The 19,892-nt window shown below is 40.6% G+C and overlaps 1 protein-coding gene across 3 annotated transcripts; it reads left to right on the top strand.

The window, feature by feature from the left end:
• Positions 1 to 7: 7 nt before the first annotated feature.
• LOC115349056 (influenza virus NS1A binding protein) lies at positions 8 to 18,447 on the top strand. 3 transcript variants are annotated; one of them, XM_041127993.1, is made up of 15 exons: positions 8 to 194; positions 7,078 to 7,323; positions 8,630 to 8,752; positions 9,086 to 9,255; positions 9,340 to 9,415; positions 10,168 to 10,341; positions 10,729 to 10,854; positions 12,255 to 12,362; positions 14,478 to 14,604; positions 15,158 to 15,382; positions 15,535 to 15,656; positions 15,840 to 15,966; positions 16,059 to 16,190; positions 16,356 to 16,529; positions 16,998 to 18,447. In XM_041127993.1, the coding sequence occupies exons 3-15, from the start codon at positions 8,642 to 8,644 to the stop codon at positions 17,249 to 17,251; spliced, it is 1,926 nt and encodes a 641-aa protein (XP_040983927.1). In that variant the 5' UTR covers positions 8 to 194; positions 7,078 to 7,323; positions 8,630 to 8,641; the 3' UTR covers positions 17,252 to 18,447. The 3 variants fall into 3 exon arrangements, with proteins under 3 accessions (XP_040983927.1, XP_029888610.1, XP_029888609.1); XM_030032750.2 differs by having other exon boundaries at positions 8,626 to 8,752; XM_030032749.2 differs by lacking the exon at positions 8 to 194 and adding an exon at positions 6,238 to 6,661 and having other exon boundaries at positions 8,626 to 8,752.
• The last annotated feature ends 1,445 nt before the right edge of the window (positions 18,448 to 19,892 follow it).

Here is a 19,892-nt window from a genome sequence, read left to right as displayed (position 1 = left end):
CGTGCCCCAGCTCCGCTCGCGTCGCCCCCCCTCCCCCGCCCTCCTGCCTCGCCCTCCTTCCTCAGCGGCGCCTCGCCTCGCTCTGCCTGCGCCCTCCCTTCCCCGGCGGGCTGGGACTGCGTCTCCGCGTCGGCTTCCCCCTCAGCCTGGAGGCTCCCAATATGAACAGCATCGTCTACGCTGAGAGGCACCAGGTACGGCGGGGCGGGCGGCGGGCCCCAGCGGGACGTCCCGGACGGCCGGCCCAGACGCGGCCCGCGCCGGCTGTGACGGGAAGGGCGGAGGCGGGCAGCGACCATGAGGCCGGGGGCGGCCGGCCGCTGAGCCGCCCGGCCCCGCCGCTCTTTGTTCCCCGCTCGGCGCTGGCGGCGGCGGCCCGGGGGCTGCTGGCGGGCAGGGCGGGCCCCGCGATGATGGCCCGGCCGGTCGCACCGTGCCCTCCCCGCGCCCTCGGCTGGCGAAAGAGGTGTCCCCGCGGCTTTTCGTTGCTTATTTGGGGGCGTTTTCTCAAAGCCTGGCCAAATCTCGAAGTTGCCGGCCTCATCGAGGCGAAGTTGTGTAAATGGCCGGGGTGGCGTGAGATTTGCTTCCCTCACGGTTGCTGACCCTCGTCCCGCCGGGGGTTTCCGCGGCTTGGGGAGTGGAGGGTGTCGGTACCCCTGCCGTTGCCCCGCGTGGACACCAGCGGCTGGTGGAAATGTCGTGCAACCCCCAGCCCAGAAAATCAGATGTTCCCCACACGGGTCGGTATTGTTCCAAGGTCAGGCGTTGCCTGCGCGCTTTTCCAAGTGCCACGCTGCAATCGTGTGGTGGCATCTTTCTTAAACCCTTTATAGTAAGTGCGGGAAAAAGAATTGCAGGAATCCTGGACTTGGAGTGAAGAAAATAGCCGTTTTGGGCTGAAGAATGTGTGCTGACAGCTGGTTGCCAATGTCATGACCCTCCCTGTCATCTATACCAGTTCTAGGAAATAGGAGATAATACAGCAAAAACAGTGGCTGTCAGTCCACATTAGTGCTTCTGGAGAAAGGTGATGAGTATGAACGACTAGAAGGATTTTTTGGGGAAGGGGAGGTGGGGGGTGTGGTGTGAGAGAAATACAGTATTTTCTCCCTGCATGCACAAATTTCCAGCAGCATTGTAGAATTTTTCAGAGGTGCTTCATGGCAGAAAATACCTTCGCATTGGCAGCTTCGCTGTTCCTTCACCCCAGATTCCCATAGGCATAAGAACTGAATTGGTTACAATTTCATGCAGGGTGGAAAATGTTGATGAAGTGAGAGGCAGGGCATCCGAGTTATTTACTAAGCATAAGGGTGGCAAGACTGAACGGTGATAGAATAGTGGAAATTCAGTATTGTGTCACTGTCCTTATTTGTCGTGGCTTGCAAAGGGGAGTGGTGTTTTTGTTTCCAATAATGGGTGTGTAGACACCACACTTGTTCTTTTCTGTCAGGGACCTACAAAATAAGAACCCAAGCAGGATGAGGTGCTTTGATGATGAGATTGGTTTCATTTTAGAAAGCGGATTTTGTAGCCACAAGCCTAACTCCTGGAGCATGGGATGCAACAGTCATGGTATACTTTCCAGTTAGGAAATGGTATTTTAGCTACTGTAAATACGTCTAATTTTGTTTTCCTCAGCTTGAGTTCTTAAGGAGTGGGAGATGGTAAGAAAGACAAAAACTGCCCCGAATGGGGGGTGGGAAATGATGACGACACACAAACACCCCCCCCCCCGCCCAGTTTGCTGGTTGTGTGACAAAAGTTTGAAGAAATGTTTGTGTTAGTTAGAAAAAAGAAAACCATATGGGGGGTGGGGGAAGGAAAGAGCTCAGATTTTAAGAGAGTGCAGGTGAGGTAGAAGGTAGAAAAAGAGTTGTAGATAAAGACTATGACAACAACAAAAAAAGTGTAACATGGAAAAAGAAGAGGAAAGGCAGTATGGAAAGGGCATGTAATGACCAGTGCTAAGGCTCAGTGAAACGGGGCGGGGGGGGATAGCATTGGAAGCCAGTACTACATGGGCAGCTGGTGTGTTACAGCTGAGAGTTGTAGTTGAAGGAGCAGTAACATTCAAGCATCAAACCTGCTTCTCATAAATTTTTTGTCTACATATATAAATGTGTGTTTGAAAGAGTTCTCTAGGCTTGCTCTCTGTAGAGGACACTCCAAGTATTACATCTCCTTGGACTACATATAAAAGATTTTGGAAAATGTCCATATTCCTTTTTCCTTCCCCTTCAATTCTTAACCAGTGATAGCAAATACTCTTTCCCTCTCTCTTCACTGTTGGGGTGGGAGCACAACTGAGGCTGATTTGCAGTAGAATAGAACAATTTTGTTTACAAGTCATAGTTATCAATGAGACTAAATCTTTAGTGGAAAAACACTGAAAAGTGAATATGTAACATGAAATTCATATGAATTCTATGAGTCTTATTTTAAATCACTGGAGTAAAGAAGTTGAGCCTGTTTAGTGGTGTAAAGTATGTTGATGTATGTCTTGGTCCATGATGTTTTGCTCAAATGCAGACTCAGACATGAAAAGATTGTGTGTTTTTACCATAAATAAATGCTAAAGTATGAAAGAAAATTTTTGAGGATGCCTGGTTTTATCTTCTGATACAGGTAACGGGCTATGAGTAGTCGTAGGTGTGACCTACATTTCTTCTGAACTGAGCTGTGGAAAGCCAGAAAGCCCACAGCAGGTAAAAAGCACCAACTGTGGTGTTAAATTCCATTTTTGTTTCACTGTACTGACAAGTGTCAATCAAGTGTCTATCATTATATCAACAAGTATTGACTTTTAATCAAACAACTAAAAAGTATCTTCCCCAAGTCAGTGTTTTCTTCAGAGTTGAAGAGGTAATACCTTAATCTGACAAAAAAGTTTGTGCAAAATTGGCACAAAGCAAGAGCTTTTTTTAATGAAATACTGCATATGGAATGTACCGATGGGCTATACTAAAGAGGAGACTTCTCAGATGGGGGGAAAAAGAAATACTACCTGTGTTGTTAGGTCATGGGCAGGGTGACTTTTGCCTCAGTGCGTGGCTGTGGGACCTGTTGTCTTGGCACCCCACCTGAGACCACAGCTCGTATGTCCCCTGAAAGTGGCTCTGCAGTGGAGAGTCCTAGGGCACAGTAACAGGTTTTAGATCTTGGAGAAATTCAGTAATCATCAGGCAGCAGGTTTATTAGATGTTAGAATGTTTTCTGCAGTGAACGGCTGTTTAAAAAAAATTTTGATGAACAGATCCTAAATTCTAAGCACAGTTAACAATTCAAAGTGTATTAATTATGACATTTATTTGCTCTTGTAACTGAGCTAATCATATTTCAGTAGTATTTGCACTTGCAAAATCCATATAAGAGGATAGTGTAGTGAAGGATGAGAAGACTTAGTATCATTGTTATTTAGGTGAATCTTTTTAAATGCATCTTTAAATGTATATACAGTGAAATGGAAAGATGAGTTTAAAGGGGGGAAATTTCTCTTCTTGAAGTCAGTAACATGCGGTGAATTTCTCTCCGAGTGTATTATGAGCCATGAATCTTTTGTGGTCCAGTGGTACATATAGGGAGCAAATGAAAATCTCGGTCTGTGTATAACAGTAAGTGTTTAAGAAACTCCATTATTAGAACACAATTATGTTTAAATTGAGCAACTGGGCAGACGTTTGAGTACTGGCATTCCTCTACTTGGGTACAGCTGTATCATTGAAACATACCATGTGAATGCTTCATGGCTTTCAGCCTGTCTCAGTCCTCTGCAGTATTACACCTAGCGTCATCGACTCTTGATTGAAGGTGGTGTCTCCAGGCTCAACCCCAGTATCAATCTTTAGTATTAAAACTAGAATGGAAATGCAGAGTTTATATATCACTCTTATTTTTTGCTTTGTTTTAAAAGTAAGTTCAGGAAATAGGCCTGCTCTCAAGTAAGAATTTTCTCAAATGGAATGTGTTGTTCCCATTCCAGAATGCTAATTCTGTAGCTTTAAGAAGTTTAAATAAGTGCATTTTGATGGAGCTTGAAAAATAATCATTTCAGAGGCATCAGACTTCAGACTTTACCTGGCTGACAGCGATCTGTGAACATCACACTTGGTTTAAAAACATGCAAAATCCTGGAAAATTATAAAAAAAGCCACTGACAGCTCTTGATGTGGTGAGCTAGAAGGGAGTACAAGCAAGGGGTGGGGAGTGGGTGGGAGAAAGGTAGTGACAAAGTGATTTAGATTTTTAAAACAATTTGAGAAAGAAATTTGTTTGCAATACCTGTTTATAACCTTATTGCAGAAAATGCAGCGTTCTTGGCTTTTCATTGAATGTTGGCTGATCGTTTGGCTTGTTCTGGCAGTAGTATCCCAAACCAAAAGGAATGCAGAAAGTACTGAATATGCTTGTGCTATTTAATGCCATTTTGAGTTGTAAAAATAGCCATGGTTCACTCACAACAGTGTTGAAACTTTGTGGCAATAATTAAGACGTTCAAATTCCTAGATATCCAGATTGGACAATACTGTTAGGTGCATAAATGCAAAATGTGTGGTTTTGATCTCAGGCACAAAGGAGGACTTTAGAAGACAAATCTTCCATTTCAACCCAGAATTATTTTGGATGTCCTTTTTAGGTCTTGAAGGTCATAAGCAAGTACATCAGGCAAAGTTGAAACACTGCACTTGAAATAAAGTTCTTCCATTACAGCAGAATGTGACAAAACATGCTCAGAGATGTAAACTGAATGAGGATGATTCTGGAATCTAGTTGAAATTGTTTGAATAGTTGTCGTGTAAGTCAAAGTCTCCCCAAAGCCTCAGTACTGGTAATTAACAGCAATCCCAATGAATATTGAACGGGAGAATGCATAATGTGATGCATGAGCAGACCAGCAGCCTGTTTGTCTGAACTGTGGTAGCAACATACATTTAATTTGCTTTGGTAATTTACGGACCTCTACTCTGTTAACAACAGAACTTCTTTGAGAGATCTGGTAGTTGAGAAAAAGCTGGTTTAAAACCATTGTGAGCAAGGTGGATAATCCGATGTGCTATGTGTCACTTTCTGCTCAGAATCAAGCAAGTGGTGACTGGGTTGGTCCAAGCCTTTTCACCAAAATGGTCTGACAGTGTACCAATCATCCAGTGCAACTCCTGCCTGGAACTCAGAGCTTGTCTCCCTTGACATTCCTTTTTAGATGCCTCCTGTAGTTAGCATTTGTCTGGGTAAGTCTGGCCATCGTGTCTGGATAATTCCTACAACAGAAATGGAAGGTTTAAAATCTGAGATTATAAAGTCAGAGGTCTCTTGGTGATAATTCTCTTGTACATTTGTGGATAGTCTTGGTGAAGCATAACTTCTAATAGATTCTTATAACTTTCTCTATAAGCTAATTCATTGCAACACTGGTGTTGAAATAATACCTCTGCATCTTTGAACAACGGAATGTTTCGGCTGAGGTGAGTCTTTGGGGAAAGTGTGGATATCAAACTGTTTACTTCGCTTTTTGAGAAGTGAAATGTTTTGATTGCTTTAGAAACTGTGAAATGGTTATACTAGTTGTACCAACAAGAGAAGAAGACTTCCAAATGCTTAGTTAAATAATATTTGGTAAATAGAGCTTGGTTTCAGTCTCATAACTGGCCTGTAGGATTATAAAAAGAACATACATCTTATCTTTGAGATTTGTTCCTAGCAAAGTGTGCTGACATTAAAGTATGTTGTGAAAAGTTGTGATCCCTGGGGTACTGTTCCTGTAGTCCTCCTTGCGTTTGGAGGTACTATATTACAGACAGACACCACTGCTGCTCTGGAGCAGTTGTTTCCTTATTTATATGTATGTGTTTGTGTGTGTTCTAGTAGCCAGACTTAATTAACATTAATACTTTCTACACAGTTATCTGCTAGCTGAAATATTCTGTCTTCAGGGTTCCAAGAAGCCCTTAAGGATGGAAGCATTTTCCTGTGGAGCTGGTATGTTGTGGGATAATGCCCCCTGCCGCTCTTGAGAATCAGCCTCGCGCTTGAGCTGCTGATCTGCTTAGAGACCAAGGGAGGTGAATTTCTGCCAAAATGATCCTGTGTGTAAGTGCTGGCCAGGCAGTTGGGTTGTGAAGCTCTCTTGCCTACAATGTAGGTGACTTTTAATTTTTGACAAGGAGAAATGACCTGCACCTATTTTTAGGAAAGCAGATTCCCAATGTGGCATTTAATCTGTAGATACAAATATAGTTTTGGAACTGCAGTGGGGAACTCAAGTGGATGAAGTGATCGATGTTTTCCTGAGGTGGCATCAGGGTCATGGAAAGTTCCAGAGTGGGTGTTTGTTGCCTGTTCCCTCCCTGCTCCCTCCCTGCTGCAGCGGCTCCTCCTCTTCTCCCCTCCCTGAAAAAGCCTGGCATAAACAGCCCACCCACATGCAGAATACCAACAAAGCTACCCCAGTCTGCACTGCCAGTGCAGAACTTGACCAGAACTTAACAGATTCTATTTGCAGGGTAGCAAATAGCAATTTCTGACTTTATAATTTTTTTGGAAGTACCGAAGACTGGAGACATGCCCAGTCATTTCAGACATGTCCTTAATCCATCTTCAGTCCATTTTAGGCATTCAGTAGAAGAAGGATATAAGTAGAGGAGTAGAGGAAAAGCAAAAGGTAGGAGGCATGTGGATTGGTTTCTTTTTCAAAAATTAGTCATTTTTGTTGTGTTACTTAAGCGTTATCTACTCGTGTAAGCAAGCAGTAATGATCTAGATACAGGAAGTGCTGAAGGTTAGAGTTGGTAAGGAATTGTCTAAAAATGGGATTCAGCTGTTCTGACTTTTTCTGTAAGCACTAATTTAGCCACTTTCTTGTCTCTGTGGTTATAAAAATTAATGTGGTTGACCTCTCATTAGGCACGAGAATGTATTGGTGTCAATATGGAATTTTTCAGGCTGTTTTCTTTTTGTGAAGAAAAACTTGTTTGTTTGGGTCAGGAACTTCTACTTTAAGAGACTATTAAAGTTTCATCTGAAATACATGGTAGTACTATCTATTGTCCTTACTTGATAACTTCTACTTTATTGCAGATTATGATGCATGATTATCACAGAAGAAATTCATGTCTATAGCTCTTAAGGACTTTATTACATCATCTTCAAGCCTGATAGTTTTGGAATCCGTATTGCAGCTGCAAAGACACATCTGCTTTTGTATTTCAACAAACATCTTCCGTCAGAAGATACTGAAACTGAAGTGCTCTGTTTTAAAACAGCGATACCATCAGATTATTTTAAGATTTCCCAGTTAAAAATTTACAGTAATATATTTTCTTGGTAAGTTGATACTGTTAGCTGCATATATAATAGTTAATACTTTTGCTGAAATTCTGTGACTTTAAAACCTTGCTGTCCTTTTTTTATTAAAACACAACAAATGAAAGTGTATACAAATGGATAATGATCTTTGTAAGTAAGATTATTGCTGCCAGTTTAGGGTCAAATGCTTTTAGTAGTAAGTGAATTTAAAATAAATGGATTAACACTAGAACTATTTTGTGTGGGGCTTGCTATTTTTATTACTGATTTTTGCTCTCCACTTTTTCTGTTTTGGGGGTTTTCTTGTTTAGTCTGATCTTTAGAATTTTCTTAAACTTTAGATGGAACTATAAATTGTTGCTGATAACATTAGTAGTATCCCACATATTCTTTCCTCTGAAATCGTTGAGGAAAATACACTTCTGCATATGTTAGCAGCTCAAACTTACAAATTTGATTATCACTATTTTTTTAGTTTCAAGTTCATTAGGTCATCTCAGGGTCATGTTTTAGTATTCTTAATTAGCTTCCTATATGGAAAATGGACTTTTCCTGAAAGTGCGTAACTAAAAAAAGAATCAATTAAATGATCTATAAAATAGCTTCCAAATTAAAACGTTAGTTTCCTGAAGTTATTTTTCTAGACTTGGTCCAATTTACCTGAGGTGGTATGTTTGTATATGGGCAAGAAGTTCAGGGGAAGTTGTTTTAGCTTCGTGATGACTTAAAATACATGGTCATTGTTCAGAATGTATTTAATTCTGTCTTTGGTGGTGCTAATGTTTTTCATGAGTTCACTCAAAATTAAACAAAAAATTATTTCTACAGCTATTCTACTTAACTGGTTACTTTAAATTCTCAGTTCTTATCTTTCAATGTAGTTGGGTTTTTGGGTCTGTGCAAAAAAACGAAGCTGACCAGTTTGACAGATTTCATGCAGAAAATAGCAATGAATCTACCAAATCCAATCTTTGTAGAGGGGAATGAAGCTTCTTGTGTAATCCAGTGGTTTCCAACTTGCTCCCATGGAGCTAGCAGAGGTTCAGCATGTAGTTTTGGAGTTGGTGCCTACTGAAGTGATGTGGATAAGAGAAAAGTTGTGGCCTCAATCTCTGAAAATCAGTAATCCAGTCAATCCAAAGGACTGTTTTCAACATGTACTCATGAGCAGTAGTACTCTTCTAGGCTGGCTTTTTTTGAGATGGATTTATATTTTTTTCTTAAATTCCCCATGAATGTTTGTTTGCAAACAGTGTGTTAAGAGTACTTCTATAATGAAGCAAAATGTTGTATCTGTAAACTTATACATTCTGTTTTCAGCCAGACCAACACCAAAATGATTCCTAATGGATATTTGATGTTTGAAGATGAAAACTTCATTGAGTCATCTGTTGCCAAACTAAATGCCTTACGTAAAAGTGGTCAGTTCTGCGATGTCCGTCTCCAGGTACCTTTTTTCTGTCCAAGTATGATGGTTGAATGCAGTAGCGTTTTTGTTACACTATGTAATGCTATGTGCCTCATTGATTGTGAGGTGTGAGATTTTAGAATGTGATTTCTGAAAAACGCATACTTAAAAAAAATTAAAATCAGATATACTTTGAGAGAAGCGACACTAACATTTTTTTCAGCTGACGTAAATTGGAGACTGTGTTGATTTGAAAAATTGATTTGAACTGTCACATTCACTTCGGTAGGCCTTTATACTACTATAATACAAACATACTTTAAAAAAAATTCTTACCAGCATGTGGATATCTTATTTGTGTTTTAAATAAAGGTATGTGGACATGAGATGTTGGCACACCGAGCCGTGCTAGCTTGCTGCAGTCCCTACCTGTTTGAAATCTTCAATAGCGATAGTGATTCTCATGGAATTTCCCATGTTAAATTTGATGATCTCAATCCAGAAGCTGTTGAAGTTCTGTTGAATTATGCCTATACTGCTCAGTAAGTAGTTTTCACTGAAACTATAGACAGTAGACTTTAATTTAAAAAATCAAAATAATAAAGATAAATTTCTTTTTGTAATAGGTTAAAAGCTGATAAAGAACTGGTGAAAGATGTATACTCTGCAGCAAAGAAGTTGAAGATGGAGAGAGTTAAGCAGGTACAGTTCTCAGCTCTTCCAGAAGGCCATTCTGATTTCTCAGGCTCACAGCATTATGCTTTTTGATGTTAATGAGACAAAAAATGATGATTCTGTGGAAAAGTGCTCAGCGGATAAGCTGCTTTAGATGTTCATTAGCATTGTATCGATTTAAGTGACATCAGTATGTATTGCTTCCACTTGTGTTATCTTTGTGCTGAAGGGTTCTCCGAAGTTAAGTTTTGTATTTGTGCACCCGTATAAGCAAAACTGCTTCTGAATTACAGCTGGTTACTTACCTTCAGGTTCGTGGAAGTAGTGGTGTGCTTCATTGCATTGAGGGGCATAATTAAACCTGTAACTGTGGCAGTGATATGTGGAAAAAAGAATAATCCACACCCTCATGAACATAAGTTTGGTAGCGCTTGACTTTAGAAATACTTAACTCTTGCCACAGATGGGGATACCTTTGACAAGGGAATTGGGCTTCTTGCCTTCACTTGACTGCAGATAAGTAGTTTTGATAAGGCGTTCAATAGAAAAGCACAGGGTCAATGTATGAGTAACTTTCAAATGTGTACGACTTTTAAGGTATGTATATTCCTATGGAAGGCAACATTTCATTTACAGCTCTAGCTCGGGGAGCGGATGACAACAGACAGTCGCTATTCTGCAGTTAGAAAACAGCTGTTGCTGTATGCTGGGATGGATAATTTAAATGCATAAAAATCTCATCTACCTGTAAACTAAGATGCAGCCTTTTTTCTTAAAAGGTTTGTGGTGACTATTTGCTCTCCAAGATGGATGTTCAGAGCTGCATCTCTTACCGAAACTTTGCAAGTTGTATGGGAGACCCACGTTTGTTGAACAAGATCGATGGCTACATTCAGGAACATCTTTTACAGATTTCAGAACAGGAAGAATTTCTCAAACTTCCAAGGTTAAAGGTTAGCTTAAGTTTGTAGACTTCCTTCTGGTACATGACTTCCAAAAAGCAACCCAAGGAGCAACTATTATGGCTTCCTTTTTGGGAGTAGGAAAACTTGGTGTACTGACCTTTACCACCAATGTGAAAATTCTGGGTCTGTATAATAGCCATACTACTGTGAACCTTAACAGTAGAAAACTCATACTATCATCCTTTCTAAGCATAAAAGATAACTGCAGTTGTACTTAAATGTGCTTCCTAGTTTCAGTGGCATGGGCTGAAAGCTCCTTGTAGGTGCTGTTTTCTAGCTCTGGTAAAGTGAGAGTAATGCTCACTACGTACAGTATGCTGCAAATACAAGGGTAATACCTATAGACTAAATCATCCTTGTCTCTTCTAATTCAAGCTCGAAGTAATGCTGGAAGACAATGTTGGCCTACCCAGCAATGGCAAATTGTACACAAAGGTAATCAACTGGGTACAGCGCAGCATCTGGGAGAATGGAGACAGCCTGGAAGATCTAATGGAAGAGGTTAGTCCTTAAGAAAATGGGATTAAACATCTTTTTTTTTAAAAAAAACAACAAAAAAAGTCAATATGAAGGATGATCCCTTTTTCTTTTAATTTTTTTTTTTTTTTTTTTTTTCACTTTTTAAACTATGACCCTAAAGAATTTAAATTTTACTGTAGGTACCCCTAAGCTGAGAAACTGGGGGGGTGTTCAGGTGAGCTGAATGAACTGTTCAGTCTGGTCTTCCGCTTTCCTTTTTTGCTCACTATGTGCTGTATAGTAACCTCAAAGTGGCATGTATCTTGCTTTAGAATTGGGGAGGTGGTACTGAAACTTGCCGTAGATTCTTGATGTTTTCCTTTGCAGGTTTTGCTTTTAAATGCGAAGTAGGTAAAAGCTTCTAATGGTTGTTCCTCCCCGTTGATTTATCTCCCCATAGGTTTATTAACAAAACTAGGATACCAAGGCTGAAGAACCAAGAAGAAACCTCAAGTGTATTGACACGTACAGAAGCAGCAGTCCTGCCCCAGTTCTCCTAAGAAAATCCGCTGTGGGCAGAGAACGATGATGATGATTTAATGGTGTTTACTTACTCCTTTACAGGATACATTATTTTGAAAGTTGTGTGTTATTAAATGGCTTTACTCATGAATACTGATACTAGATGTAGCCTGGGCAGTGTTTAATGGAAAAATTAGTGGGGAGTCTAAATTTTTAATTGGCTAGAGAAAATGGACTTTACAAAAACCCATGAAACATCAAAATTTTCCACGTTTGTTATTACAATCATGATAGATCTTCGGAAACACTTGTATAGGCAAAAGTACATGTTGATACTGTCGTATATTCTCAAGTGTATATTTCCTCTTGGAAAAACTCATTTTAAAAGCTTTGATCATGTTGAAATTCAGATGCATTCCATTGAAACAGTTGCATCTGATGTTTAGTTGTGGACAACAGTTTCCTCCAGAACTTAAAATTTGTGTTGGCTTCCCTCATTCCCATACCTTTCTTTTAGAGTCCACTGTTGGCTTCTCTTGACTTTTTCTGATCGAGATAAATATGTGTATTTTTCAAAGCAGAAAACTTGTTTGCGGGGATAACGAAAATGCTTGCATGAGATTGTGAATTTGTGTAATTCTGCAAATTAATGTGCCTTTTGCTTGTCTAATGTTTCTGTGCTGGAAAAGCAGTAGAAGTCCTTGAAAAATGAAGATTTCTCTCAAGCTGAGAAAGTAACGAACCTTCATCCCATGTTTGAAGATTGCCGCCATGACATCTGCTTCCTTTTAGTTTTGTCATTCTGCTAGATTGAGATGAGATGACGAGAAGTATGCTGGCGACTGCCTTTTGTAATCTGCCTATAGCTAAGTAGCAATGGAGACAGTAGCCACATGGGTATTCTGTTGTTGTTTTTGCAGGTTCAAACGCTGTACTACTCAGCTGATCACAAGCTGCTTGATGGAAATCTGCTAGATGGACAGGCTGAGGTGTATGGCAGTGATGATGACCACATTCAGTTTGTGCAGGTACAAATTGCAGACAGTCTCAGGTAACCCTAGATAGACTGGAGCAGTTACAGCACACCTGAAGTCTTGCGTACTGTTAGCAGAGAAAGTAGCTTTAATGGAGAAATACATGATGAGAAAGTATCTTTCTCAAAACCACTGGAGGTGATGATTTAGTCTCTGCTTCTGGTTTTTCAGCAGACTGACTCTAAGCCTTTGCAAAACGGAGTGCCTTAGTTTTGACTTCAAAATAAATCTTAGGCTGTTAGAAGAAAGAAGAGGTAGAAAAGCAGTCAGCTGTAGCAAGTCAGCTGTGGCTTTGTAGAGATACTCAAGAGTGTGTAAAGAACCACGGACTGCTTGGCTTGCAGCAGAGAATGCATCTGTTAAATTTTGGCATAGAAAAAGATTCCAGATGTAAGTTCTGATCCTTCAGCTGCCAGCGTCCGTTTCTTTTGTTCAGCTGCACTGATAATGTGCAGGAGAGATTTTTAAAAAGCAGCAGTAGGTAACTTCTGATCTCGAGATAGCTGATGCTTTGGCTATGTACAAATTGGTCTTGTGCTTTTTGAGATTTATTTTTTTTTTTACTTCTAGCCAGATACAATCATTCTCAACTCCTGAAAACCACACGGCTTAGCACAATGGAGGCTGTTTAAGAAACAAAGAATAAAAAAGGGCTAGTAGATGTAAATTATCAGTTGCTTTATATGAATTAAGGTTGTTTAAATTCACTGAGTTAGAAGCAAATACACTGTAATATTTTAACTCATAACAGTGGAATGTGCTGATACAAAAGTACGCTTTGTGAAATTTTTAGCTAATGTTTATGTAAAACACTCTCCATCCCAGAACATGGATTTTAGAAGTGAAAGAGGAAAATGAAAAGCCAGCTAATTTTCCAATTTCTTAATTGTTTTTAGTAAGCCTTCACAGACTTCACCACCTTTGGATACTACACCTTGTAATACTTGGAAGCTGAGAGGTGAACGTTCAAAAAGTTCCTTTTCAGAAATAAGGCCAAGAGTTGTCAACTTCTTTTTTTTAAATCCTTTCGGATAATAAGAATTGCCAACTTCAGACCTTCTAAACAGTTGAGAGAACTAACACCAGAAAACCCACAGATGACAGTCCTGGAAAAATTGTAGCTTTTAAATTTTTGAATTACAAAAGTTTGTAATTTCTGTAACTGTCGAGGCACTTCAAGGATAAGAGAATAAGCTGTTAATTGGATGAAGATTCAGAAATAACAAAAACACTATCCACAAATGAATTGATTTTTGTGGTGAGCCGAGTATAGCAATCAAGCTCTCCTGTGTAAGGTTATCTATGAGTGAGATGATGTATTTCAGAAGTCTTATGACAGTTTCCATAGAGATCCGACTCCAGGGAGCTGTGCAAGCATTGCAAACTTGGTACTGTGGTCATAAACTTCGCTGCTAAACAGAATAGACAGAATGTTAAATTTTGTGTTTGGTTCTTATGATTGAGCCAACAAACTGTGCAGTGTAATCTGAAATGTGAAATTTGGGGGTTTTTTTAATTAAGCAAAATAATGTAAGCTACAGTATAAATTCAATTGAAGAAGAAAAGAAAGCAGAAATGAGTTAGTGGGAAGTAGCAAGGGAGTAAAATCCAAGAAACAGCTATTCTGAGCACAGAGAGGAACTGAGGCGAAATTAATTTGTCTTCAGGGAATGAAGAGAATAGTTAATTCACTTCTAAATAGCATTATATAATTAACTCAAGTTCCAGAAGCAGAGCTTGCGAGCGAGACTTCTAGTTTGTAGATCAGTTCTCTCCAAGTGGATGTAGATTTTTCCTTATATTTGAAAATCCTGCTAGTAATGCATACTCTCTTCAGGAATTTGAAATGATTTCTGGGCAGACACCAGCGGTATAAAGCTGCAGTCACAGGATGAAATGAGTACCAAGATAGATGCAGGGTGGTTTTTAGCCACTGTTGCTGAGTGGGCAACACGTTCTGTTTAAAATTTAGGTGTGCTATAAATGATGCTCTGCAGAGGTGGTAGATGAAGTGTTCTCTTGAATAGTTACGTGTTAGCTCAGAGAAGCAAACGTAGAAGGAGGTGTAGTCTCTGGCTAGGTTTCTGTAGCTGCCTTTTGATTTTGCAGAAGAAGCCACCACGTGAGAATGATCACAAGCAGATCAGTAGCAGCTCCTCTGGAAGTCTTTCTCCAAATGCTACTGTTCAGAGTCCTAAACATGAGTGGAAAATCATTGCTTCAGAGAAAACTTCAAGTGAGTAACTGGGGCGGGGTTTGTCTAAAAGATGCATCTGGTATTGTGTACCTACCACCTCCCACTCCCTGGGATTTCCTTCAACATCTATAAGGAATGCAGAAGTGCTTTTCCTGACTGATGATGCAAGTCCAGTAATGGGCCCGATAATTTGTGGGATGTTTCTAACATAACTGGGGCCAAAGTGGCATCACTTACATCTCGATTCCTTATCGACAGGGCCATCCCAAATCCCACGGTGTCTGTAACTTACTCAGAAAGTCCTAAGGAGATCGGCAGTCTCTAATTAATTAATGGAGCTATTTGCTGTGTGTGTGTGAGGAGACTTTCTCCTAGCACATCTTTAGCTTGCTCTTACGTCCTTTGGGCACTATAGTAATAATCTAAACCTCATATTTTTCAGTAACTAGGCTAACACTTGGAACCAGTAAACAGAAAATAGTTTTCACACTTACAAGGGGAGAAGCATAATCAGAAGACCCTAGTCAGCATTCACTTACTTTCACCTAAAATTGTATTATATGGGTGGTCTTTCCTTTTCTCGTGATGACAGGTAACACCTACCTGTGTCTTGCTGTTCTGGATGGTGTGCTGTGCGTGATATTCCTGCATGGCCGTAACAGCCCTCAGAACTCTCCAACGAGTACCCCACGACTGCTGAAGAGTCTGAGTTTTGAGCTTCAACCAAATGATATCATAGAGAAGCCCATGTCTCCAATGCAGTATGCTCGGTCTGGACTGGGCACGGCCGAACTTAATGGCAAGCTTATCGCTGCAGGTAAAAGGAATAGTAACAATTCTTTAAATAACTTGCTCGACTGGGGGTGACAGAGGCTTCTTAACTCTGTACACTGTATTTGAGTTGGCGTTCTTCAACGTGAAAGCAATTGGTCTTTGGAAATGTGGCGTCATCTGACCTTTTGCTTTTAGGTGGATATAACAGAGAGGAGTGTTTGCGCACAGTGGAATGCTACGATCCACAAAAGGACACCTGGACTTTCATTGCACCGATGAGAACGCCAAGAGCTCGGTTCCAGATGGCAGTTTTAATGGTGTGTGGTGGGTGGAGATCAGGTGAAATGTAACATGGTGTAAACGTAGGTGGGACAAACAGGGCAAACTTTACAAAATGGTAACTGAACTTGCTTGCCTGTAGTTACACGGTTACTAAAGTGCTAATGATTTGAATTGTTGTGTACTTAGATGTGAAGCAGGTGTTTGTTTTTTCCCCTTAGGGGCAGCTATATGTTGTGGGTGGGTCAAATGGTCACTCAGATGACTTGAGCTGTGGAGAAATGTATGAGCCAGAAATAGATGACTGGACTCCTGTTCCGGAACTGAGAACCAATCGCTGCAATGCAGGTAACACATCTGCAGTTGATTGAGTATTTGCTTGTTTTTTTTAAAACGTATTCATTTATTAGTTTGCTTCTTATTCTTTCCTATATGAATAGGAGTATGTGCCCTGAATGGAAAACTGTACATTGTTGGTGGTTCAGATCCTTATGGCCAAAAGGGACTTAAGAACTGTGATGTGTTTGATCCCGTAACAAAATCTTGGACGAGCTGTGCTCCCCTTAATATCCGTAAGTTTGTTGTGTAGTTTGGGAGGGAGGGGGGGAAAGGGTGGTGGCAAAACTGCAGGTTTAAAACCAAACTGAACAAAGCCACCGCTTAAATTTCAGCTGCGGTGGCATGCTGTTAGTGCACGACTTCTGTGCTGGGCTGTGACTGCTAGTCTTTGATTGCAGGGAGACATCAGTCTGCAGTGTGTGAGCTGGGTGGATATCTGTACATCATTGGAGGAGCAGAATCATGGAACTGCCTGAATAGTGTGGAGCGTTACAACCCAGAGAACAACACTTGGACTCTGATTGCACCCATGAACGTGGCTCGACGAGGGGCCGGAGTGGCTGTTCGTGACGGTAGGCTTCCACAGGCTTAAGCAACCTCTTGTGCTTGATGAATTTTTCATGTTAAGCTACAATGCAAGTAAAATGCAAAGCTGTGTTCCTTCTCAAGGAGGGAACAATACAGTAAGCACTTGGCTATGCCTCCAATTTTAATTAAAAACTGTAACCAGAAAAGCAAAAAACGTCGTTTTTGTTTTGGGGCATTCGCCCCCACCTCCTTCTTTTCAAAACATCACTGTGCAGCTTCAACAACTGCATCTGTTCAAATTTGGGCTTTGCACTTACACTGAAATAATTTCCAGTCTGCTCTAACGATCGAGACACCCAAAGCAGGTCATACCTTCAGACCTTGTGCAAGGCAAAGGTTTCTGACAGAAAACCTGAAGGTCCTTCCTTTTGGCTTACCCCAGAAAGGAGGCTGTGTTTGGTGACACAGCTGATGCTTAGCAGTGAAGCCTTTGCTTTGTTTCCTTTCAATAGGAAAACTCTTCGTTGGTGGAGGCTTTGATGGCTCTCACGCGGTGAGCTGCGTGGAGATGTACGACCCTGCTAAGAACGAATGGAAGATGATGGGAAGCATGACTACGCCAAGGAGCAACGCCGGGATTACCACGGTGGCAAACACTATTTATGCAGTTGGGGGATTTGATGGCAATGAGTTCTTGAACACAGTTGAAGTCTACAATCCTGAGTCAAATGAATGGAGCCCCTACACGAAAATTTACAAGTTTTAAGTGAATTAAATTCCCTTTTTCAAACTAACAGGCTTAGTGATGTAATTGTGTTTTAGTAGAGGTACACATGTGAATAGGGTTGGGGAGGGCATAGATGTTGCCAACAGCAACACAGAGCTTTTGCATATTGCATATTAATGTGCTGTACATATTTGTTTTGGAAAGAATATCAAGATGAAGGGGTTTTTGTGTATTTTAGAACTTTGTTTTAGGGTTGGGTGTGGTTTTTTTTAAGATTTTTGAAGATAACACAAGAGAAACTAGACTGGGCATATCATTTCAGAAGCTTCCCCCAGTGTTTTGTCACTTTGCACATCATTAAACAACTTTTCCTGTAGGCTGTGTTCTTGGGGCAGGAAGTGTAAGGTTTGTGGGGGATTGTTTTTTTCATCAGGCCTTGTTTTTCCTTCAGTAACTGGAACAATCTGTAACAAGAAGCCTTATTTAAATAGATAAAATGGCTATTTTTTTTATTAAAAAAAGCTGACATGCCTGCCAATACCTTATCTTTTATGATTGCCTTTTTATAACTTTTTATATATTCAGCAGAGTATTTTATCTGTTGAAATGAAAATGGCAGATTAATGGTTATTGAAGCAAAGAGACAACCTTGGAGTTCATAGAGACCGAGTGGGACAACCGATTTACCACTGTTGGTGAGCTTCTGAGCTTCTGCCTCTGCTACAGTGTTGTAACTTAGTATGTGACATGTTCCTTAGAGCTGAATGGAGTTTCTGAACATAACATAGCTGTGACTGACTTTCTAGGACAGGAAAATTATTTTGGCTCCAACTATTTTGACAAAAATGCAGAGGGTGCTTTCTGTACAGCAGTTTTGTTACTATGGGTGAGCTAACCTTTGTAAAACAAAAACTTCAGTGTGGGGGTTTTCTCATGGATTTTAAACTCTTGCCAGCTGGCAATGAAAATGTATTCATCTGATTAGTAACTGTCTTATTTTTCTAATATTACAAGCTGAAAGTGTGATAGAACACAAATGACTTGATTTCGTATGTGCTCATAGTACTATGTTTTAGTTCACTTTCTCTATTCATATGGATAAAACGTTGGTTAGGATGACTTGGTGTCTAATGTGTAGTGCTGCACATCTAACTCCTAGTGCCAAAACTAGCACTGACTGCTTGCTGCTGATGCAAACACATTAAAGGTACCTTCTGGGAAATCCTTGTACCACAGGATTGCTGTGATGTCTCTTTGTGTCCTTTTCTTTAACAAGACAGCTTACAAAGAGAAGTTTGTGATATCAAAACAGACATTTCAAATGTATGTAGCCACAAGACAAACAAGGTAGGATGTTTAACTGAACCCCACCTCAAGTAGAAAGAGAGAGGAGGGGAAGTGCCCTGTATACCTGCCTACTCTTTTGAGAGTTACCCTCCAGAAATGGGTGTAAAGGTCTCAGAGCAGGCAGCCAGCGGACAGCACCTGGCTCCTAGAGCACTATCACTGTTCTTGGAGGGAGATTCACCTACTTGCAGGCTGCTCTCAGGATCAGTTTACTAAAAGCTCTCTGCAAATTAAAGTGTGGTGCTCCAGAGGTGAGATGAAAGGGGCCAAGTGAACTTGAAGGAAAAAAGTGTGTAACACCATGGTGAAAAGAAACAGCTGATACTGTTGTAAGGAACTTGATCTGCTCCTGTAGCTGTGGTCCTCAGCATTAATCAAGTAGCTTTAGGAAATGGCACTCATTTCAGTCACCATCACATTCTTAGTTGACTGCTTTGATTCAGGTCTTGACAAGCTAGTAACAGACCTCTGTGCTACAGGTTATTTCATGTAACACAAGGCAGTCCTGCTGAAGTGGGGCATGAGCAGACTACTGTGTCTCTCCACTGGAGCAGGAAAATACCAGACCAAAGAAATGTACTGGTGTTTCCAAGCTGTAAAGCTGGGTGCATTTGCACAGGGAGAGAGTCAGCATGAGAGTAAGTTACAAAGCAGTTGTCTTGGTGTCAGCTGTCTTCTCCTGACATGTATCAAAAGTAGATGTGAGCTAAGACAGACAGATATCATGTGCTTAAGTTGATCCAGCTTTCTAGATTTATGATACAAATGGCCAACATAAGCTTATTTGAGCATAACATACTTGTCCCACAACTGTGGGCTAACAATGTGAATGGAAGTAGCCCTTAAAATGCATTTTGCTCTGACAGTAACTCTACCAAGCCACTTGTCTCTGACTTTTAAGTGTCTGGGGGCAAGAACTGCATTAAACTTGCATCCACAGTAATTAGGAAAAGTGAAAACAGAGCTATTCAAAGAAACTGCCATGTAGAAGTAACTGCCATTTACTGTAACAATAAATTACGTTTTTACAATAAAGATTTTACAAATACATCCAAAAAGTTAGTATCAAAATAAACACTTCTAGAGCTTTGCCAGTCATCTCATCTCTGTGCAAGTACATACATGGAAGAGGTAGCTTTAAAGGCCACAGCAGCACTGAGAATGGCTTTCTAGAAAGTTTCATGGACTTAAAGCAGTTTTGGAAAGCAACAAACAGTACATTCAAATAGAGATGTCACCTGGAGAGCAGAGATGAGACGAGTCATGGCATGTAACCCACAGAGGGAAAAACCCCTCCTGCCTTTCCAAGAAAAGGTGGCAAAGGAGAAGGACA

The sequence above is a fragment of the Aquila chrysaetos genome, chromosome 12, assembly GCF_900496995.4.
Source record: "Aquila chrysaetos chrysaetos chromosome 12, bAquChr1.4, whole genome shotgun sequence".
In the NCBI taxonomy this organism is placed as follows: Eukaryota; Metazoa; Chordata; class Aves; order Accipitriformes; family Accipitridae; genus Aquila; species Aquila chrysaetos.
This window is presented reverse-complemented; position numbering and strand designations above follow the sequence as displayed.